General features: G+C 43.5%; 1 protein-coding gene across 6 annotated transcripts in view; it reads left to right on the top strand.

Moving 5' to 3' along the window:
- Positions 1 to 7254, top strand: part of FRYL (FRY like transcription coactivator) — a 221605-nt gene that overhangs the window by 144875 nt on the left and 69476 nt on the right. For all 6 annotated transcript variants that reach the window (XM_045284305.1, XM_045284304.1, XM_045284303.1 and 3 more), the window contains 6 exons: positions 1530 to 1702; positions 2760 to 2920; positions 3502 to 3612; positions 4433 to 4587; positions 4894 to 4993; positions 5921 to 6089. In XM_045284305.1, the coding sequence (XP_045140240.1) occupies positions 1530 to 1702; positions 2760 to 2920; positions 3502 to 3612; positions 4433 to 4587; positions 4894 to 4993; positions 5921 to 6089 (869 nt within the window). The remainder of the gene's footprint in view (positions 1 to 1529; positions 1703 to 2759; positions 2921 to 3501; positions 3613 to 4432; positions 4588 to 4893; positions 4994 to 5920; positions 6090 to 7254) is intronic.

The following is a 7254-nucleotide window of genomic DNA, read 5'->3' as shown; positions in this document are numbered from 1 at the left end:
GCATGTACATATGTAAATATATTTATATATGACACTGGGGAAATAGATCTATGTACATATATTTATAGGTTTAATATTAAGATAGCAGATGGACATTGGACCTCCACTCAAGTACTCCCTCAACACAAGAACACTTGGTTCTATTAACCTGGCATTCCATGATGCTCCCCATCCTGATACAATCACTGGAGACAAAGGGGGGTGCATATGCAAATGTAGCGAAGAAAGCTGATGGTGCCTGGCTATCAAAAGATAGAGCATCTGGGGTCTTAAAGGCTTAAAGATAAAAAAGCGGCCATCTAGCTGAGAAGCAACAAAGCCTATATGGAAGAAGCACACCAGTCTGTGTGATCACAAGGTGGTGATAGGATCAGGTATCAGGCATCAAAGACCCAGAACAAAAAAGCCTATCATTGTGAATGAGGGAGAGTGCCCTGTAGGCAATTGGACACCCATTCACAGAAAGATTGGGGGTGGGGTGGGATGTGGAGACGAGCCAGTGAGGGTGCAATATAGCACTGCTGAAACATACAACTTTCCTCTAGTTCTTTAATGCTTCTTACCCCCCATTGTCATGACCCGAATTCTACCTTAAAAATCCGGCTAGATCAGAGCATGTACATGGGTACAGATAAGAGTTTGAACCACAGGGAACCTAGGACAGATAAACCAGGAAGGGAAGGAGAAGGTGGGAGGAGAAAAGGGGAATGGATCACAATGATCTACATATAATCTCCTCCCAGGGGGACGGACAACAGAAAAGTGGGTAAAAGGAGATATCGGTCAGTATAAGACATGAAAAAATAATAATAATTTATAAATTATCAAGGGTTCATAAGGGAGGGGGGGGGATGAGAAGCAGATACCAAGGGCTCAAGTAGAAAGAAAATATTTTGTAAATGATGATGGCAACAAATGCACAACTGTGCTTGACACAGTGGACGGTTGTATGAATTGTGAGAAGAGTTGTATGAGCCCCCAATAAAATGATAATAATTTTTAAAAATTAATACTATATCTAAATCCTTTTTGTTTTGTCCTGGCTTATAACATAAAGTTACTGAATGAAGAATCATTGACCTTCGCTTTTTCACGTGATAGAGAGGAAATGGCATCAGCACTTGGAATAAAGTGACACACAGCATTGGATTAAACAAAAGAATAAAAACCTCCCTTACATTGAGTTGGTGCCAACTCATAGCAGCCCTGTAGATCAGGGTGGGGCTGCTGTGTGAATTTCCCAGACTGTGACTGGGAAGCCAGGTCTTTCTCCTGAGCAAGGAATTACATATGTAGATATCAATAGTGGTTTCCCTGATAAAGAAGCACCATCTATTTGCGTATGTATGTAAGTAAGGCAAAATCATGTTCATTATTTTTTTATATTAAGTTGCTACCAGGACCTTGAAGAGTTTAATATGTATTACTCTGAACCTGAGTTCTAGGAATTTGTTTTCATTAAAATAATGGTTTAAAACCACATTTTATTAATTCTTAACTTTTTTTAAAAATGAATTTTATTTTTTCAGTGCAAGTGGTGGCCTCGACCATGAGACGCATTTCCTCAACAACACGTTGCTGGAGTATGTAGACTTAACCAGACAGCTCCTGGAGGCCGAAAACGAGAAAGACCCCGACACCCTGAGGGACACACGTTGCCATTTCAGTGCCTTAGTGGCGAGCATCATTCAGAACGTCCCAGGTACTCTCTCCATGAAAGCCATGATCGTGGAGGGCTAACGTGCACCAGCCTTCCAGGTACTCTCTCCATGAAACACATGATCGTGGAGGGCTAACGTGCACCAGCCTTCTTTTCCCTTCCCTCTGGGTGTTGGTGTTCGGAATGAGGATGCTGACACAGTGACCTGAGGAGGGCACTGGGACCAGCTCTCCGGCTAGGCTTGCTTTAGACACTGTGAGCTATAGCTTCCTGCCCCAGTGGTGCTTGAGAATAGAATTAAGGGAGATTTAGGCTGGTAGGAAGATGTAGACTGGTGTTTTCCCCAAATGGGCAACACTGTCCCCCAGGGAAGCTGGAACCATCCAGGGGCCCTACAAAAGTGGATACCTATACTGTATCCAGAACTATGGCCAAACATTTTGTGTTGCAAGGGGAGCACAGTATCTCTCCCACCCCCCCACCCCCCAATAAAAGGGGGTGGTATGCTAAATACGTTTGGGAGGATATGCTCTAAACCATTGGTTTTCCTATTGTCTTATCACGGCCGGGGGGGTTCTCTGGTACATCTGAATGATATTGGACTTGGGCCCCACACCTTTCTTCAATCAGTCACTTCCTGTTTTATATTCCAGGATTCCTTTTTATAAAGAAAGCTTCATTGTTCCTGAGGGAAAAACATAGTTTACTAATAACTTACCTACTCCTAGATCCTCACTTGCCAATGATCCAGAGGTGTGTTGATGGCTTGGTCAAGCCTTGCTAACAGGCAGGGAGACGGGCAGGGTCCTCACTGCCAGCTGGGAGCCAACTTCTGTGCCAGGTTTTGTCCACCTTGGACTCTCTCCCGGCTGAGTTCCATACTTCATGCCATACAGGCCCACACGGTTACATAGACAGCAGCCTTGTTCTTGTGACTTCCAGACATGTCAACAGATTCTTTTATTGTGGGGGTTTGTTGGTTGGCAGAAATAAAGACGTTTGCTTACTTGTATTTTCTGTAATTGCTTATTCAGTAACACATCATGCATGTCAAAGCAAATGGAAAAATTCCCATCTTTCTTTGTTCTCTCCCTCACAGTGCACCAGAGAAGAAGTATTTTTCCTCAACAAAGCCTTCGTCACAGTCTGTTTATGCTGTTCAGTCACTGGGCTGGTCCTTTTAGCATCATGTTTACGCCTTTGGACAGATACAGCGATAGGAATATGCAAATTAATAGACATCAATACTGTGCATTAAAGGTATCAGATTTCTTCTGTCCTTAAAAGCCGAGTTAGAATTGTTGTTGTTGTTTTATCTCTCACTGCCAGGTATTATAAAGAGAGTAAGAATTTCCTCAGAATGCCTGAGAGAATTGGAATATATATTTGATTGCCATACTCCAATGGTATTCATACGTTTATTTTAATTCATAAGAAGCAATGGCAACAGGTTCCAGAATCTACCAAATTTTGAATATCTTTTTTTTAATGTTTAAAGATTGTTTCATAGATAAATACCTCCCTTTTAAATGTTTCTCTACTAAAGTACTTTCTCATGGTCTTCTATTGTTCTTGTCATATACTGCTCTTCAAATTCCATGTCTAATATGGTATCATGATGCTTATGTGCTGCCCATCATAAATTTCATCACTTTAAGAATTGTTATCACACTTTTCTCTTGTGAAGAAAAAAGTCATATGGGTACTGTGGTAGCTAGGGGAATAAAATATATAGGAGTTTCTGGTAGCTAAGATGAGGGAAAATATCCTGTCCGTTTCACTAAGCAATCTCATTAGAGCACTCAAGTGTTGTGCGTGTAACTGTCATGTTACGTTTGCAGGCTATGTCTGCTGTCCTCTGTTGCGGCCCTGTCGCAGATAATGTGGGCCTTTCATCCGATGGCTATTTGTACAAGTGGTTGGATAACATTTTGGACTCTCTGGACACAAAGGTAATTATCATCACCTACTGCCTAAGTTCCCCGAGAACCAGTCTGTCTGTCTTCTTTCAAGTGAAGGTGAGAATTACATGTAAAAAATATGTATTGTAAAAGCAGGGTAGCATTGCCTAAAAAAGTTCTAGTCTTTATAACTCATTTGGATAATTTTTATTTCTCTTTGATATCCAAGGAGCAATAAATCGGGTAGATATCTTACAACAGGGTGTAAGTCTATACGTAAAGTAATACTGTCAAATACATTGAGCTCCATAGAAGAAACATTTTCTTTTCTATCTTTAATGTCACTGTTTAGTCCACTCTCCAGGGAATCATTTTGTCGTGTTGTCCCCGCCCCGCAGCACCCTTGCTCTCACATATTGCACACACGGAGTTCTCAGTCTAATCCAGCTCCTACACATTTTCTCCCCTCAGAAGGTTTTTTTTATTGGCTTATCCAAAAGGACAAAGCTTAATTAAAAATAAGTGGAGAGGTGAATGACTCATTTTTCTGAAAGCGCTTCATCACTCTTCCTGTTCCTCGGCGGCCTCCAGGGCCTCTGCTGATGGAGAGGAGGAGCAGCCTTCTGTGAGCAGCAGCAGCCCAAGGATAATTTATCCACATCATTTTTGGCGTAGTTTGTTTTGTTTTGTTTTCCTTGCTGTCTGAATAGAACCAGGAAGATGCGAACCAAAGGAGACTGAATTTTGTGATTAAGTTCCAATAATACCATTTTTGGGTTACCTTGCGTTGTTTCTTAAGAATGTGGGGGGAACGGGTCATCCGGTGACCTATCATTTCCTCTGCCCTGGGCAATCCGGCCCCCTCTGCCAGGTCCATCAGCTGGGCTGTGAAGCGGTCACCTTACTGCTGGAGCTGAACCCTGATCAGAGCAACCTGATGTACTGGGCGGTGGATCGCTGTTACACTGGCTCTAAGAGGGTGGCCGCCGGCTGCTTTAAGGCCATCGCCAACGTGTTCCAGAACAGGTACTTGGCGTCCTCTTCTTTCCAGGCCAGCTGGATTTCCAAAAGAAATTCCACGCGAATTCAGAAGTAGTAAGCAAGCCGGTGTTTCCTTTCAAGTGTGGAGGACATCCGACCTGAATAAGGCTGTGATGATCACTGGGCAGGTGTTGTAACTATTGCCTTTAAAGAAAAGTCAACTGAGGGCATACCGATCTGTCTGCAGCTTTGCCGTTTTTATGACGCAGTCTAAACCAGCTCTATTTCCTAGCAGGTGGGAACACCTCGGAACAGCCTAGTGTTTAGCTAACCTTACCTGTTTGCCCCCAGGGATTATCAGTGTGACCCAGTGATGCTCCTAAATCTGATACTGTTTAAAGCAGCCGACTCGTCCAGAAGTATCTATGAAGTGGCCATGCAGCTCCTGCAGGTTTGTAGACAAACGATAATTAATGAAACCCTCTCTACTACAGGGTTAATAAAGCCCAATCGTTTATGTTTTGCGTTTAAACTATACCAGCTCTAATCTTCAGGAGCCCCAGTGGCCTAGCGGGCTGTTTCTCATGGAAAAGACCGCAGTTCAAGCCCACCAGCCACTCCCCGGGAACAAGATGAGGCTGTCTGGTCCCATAAAGATATTCAGCCTCGGAAACCCACAGGGGCGGTTTTACTCCATCCTATGAGCCAGAATCACTCAGTGGCAGTGAGAATGAAAATATTCCGCTTTATTTTTAATAGCAAGGTTTATCATGTAAATTCCTGAGTGTAGGAAGCAAAAGATAATATCGATCATTTTGTTCCTTGAGCAGGTCAAACCATCCAGAAATGTTTTGTCCAGGGCTTATATATGTTCCCCTGCACACCCTGTATATGTATGACAAGGCTTATATATGTTCCCCTGCACACCTGTATATGTTTGATGAGACTTATAAAAGCTTGATGATTTAGGCTCATGTAAGTATTTCTGTGCAGCAGATAAGAATAATGTGAGTCACATGTTTTTTTGAGAGCCAAGTGAAAAGTCATTGGCTCATCAATGATATCCTTTCTTTTTTTTTAAATGATATCCTTTCATAGCTTTTCTCTATCGAACTCAAAGAATTGAGAGTCACTTAAACAGAACATCTTCTGCAGTCGTTTCTTGGAAGCAGACATTGATATCTGAAATATTCTACATATAACCATTTTAAAAATACGTATTTATTGATATTGTAACTAATGTTCGATGCGCACTGAAGTTTAGTATTTCTTGGGAGGGTTACTTTTATTATTATTATTTGTCAGGAAGCGCGACCTAATTTGGAATATGAAGGGTGGTGAGATGTTAACTCTGGCTGGGGGTCTTACATCCCTGCAGATACTGGAACCGAAGATGTTTCGCTATGCCCACAAACTGGAGGTCCAGAGAACCGATGGCGTGCTCAGCCAGCTCTCGCCTCTGCCGCACCTCTACTCCGTGTCTTACTGCCAGCTGTCAGAGGAGTTAGCCAGGGCGTATCCCGAGCTCACTCTCGCCATGTTCTCAGGTAGGAGCTTCTCGCTAGATCGTGGTTTGGGGGTCTGGGGGGCTTTTTAAAGCAATCGGTTTTCAAAAACACTGCTTTTCACGATATTTCCCGTAGTTTCCATTTGAGACGGAATCAAAACACACGTGTCTTCACGCTCGATAAGAGTTGCTTCCTTTTGAACAAGAAGCTCTTCGTAGAGCTCTATGATGCTGTTTAGATTTCCTTTGAGTGGGTCTGTGCCCTTCCTCCCGCCCTTCTCCACTCTTCCCTCAGCAGAAACCAAAGAGACGAAGAGCCCTCCACGCTCCATGTGAAAGCTTGCCTTTCATAGTCAGGCCGCGACCTGAATCTGTTCATGTTGCGTCTGACTCTGTTGCCATTGTCTGATCATCTTGCCATTGATAATGGTAACAGGCAGGGATGAAAGGGAGCAGGAGTTCAAAGAAATGAGGATTGACTGCACCTGCTTGTTTTATCGGGGGAAAAACCTCGGTGGGACTCGTGGGCTCAGAGTAGAACTGTGCCCCACAGGGTTTTCAGTGGCCGCTTGTGTTTGTTTGTTTGGTGGGATCACCACGCCTTTCTTCCTAGGGGCCTTCTGCAGGGGCTTGTACAATCCAAGCATTTGATTATTGGGTGTTTGTCCCACCCAGGGATTCCTCACTCTTTGAAGAACCCATTTGTAATGCTCTCTCTCAACAATTTTCTCTCTTCTGATCCTAAGGAAAGGTTCCACTTGATTAAGTAAAGCTAAGCATGCGAATGCCACATTGCTCTCTGGTCCATCTTCCTTTCCTGGGGTCAGCAAATGTTCTGGCCAGGGCCTTCTAGAACATCTGGGCTAGGCATCAAGCATGATAACATTATTGATCTGGATCGCCCGAGACTCACATGCGAGCAATCTCGAGGTTCCATCTGGGTCAACTGGCAACCCAATAGGGCCTTAGCCTGGAACAGAAACGTTTGGACCAGGGATCCTCAAACTTTTTAAACGGGGCCAATTCACTCTCCCTCAGACCTGTTGGAGGGCCAGACTATAGTTTAAAAAAAACTATGAACACATTCCTATGCACACTGCACACATATCTTATTTTGAAGTAAAAAAGCAAACGGGGCAAAAATACCCGGCGGGCTGTAGTTTGAGGACCCCTGGTTTGGACGGTAGCATACAATATGCTCAGCT

Source organism: Echinops telfairi, unplaced genomic scaffold (genome assembly GCF_000313985.2).
Source record: "Echinops telfairi isolate 266 unplaced genomic scaffold, ASM31398v2 ScPeMD7_7468;HRSCAF=8506_0, whole genome shotgun sequence".
NCBI lineage: Eukaryota > Metazoa > Chordata > Mammalia > Afrosoricida > Tenrecidae > Echinops > Echinops telfairi.
Note: the sequence above shows the minus strand (reverse complement) of the source record. Positions and strands in the feature narration are given on the sequence as shown.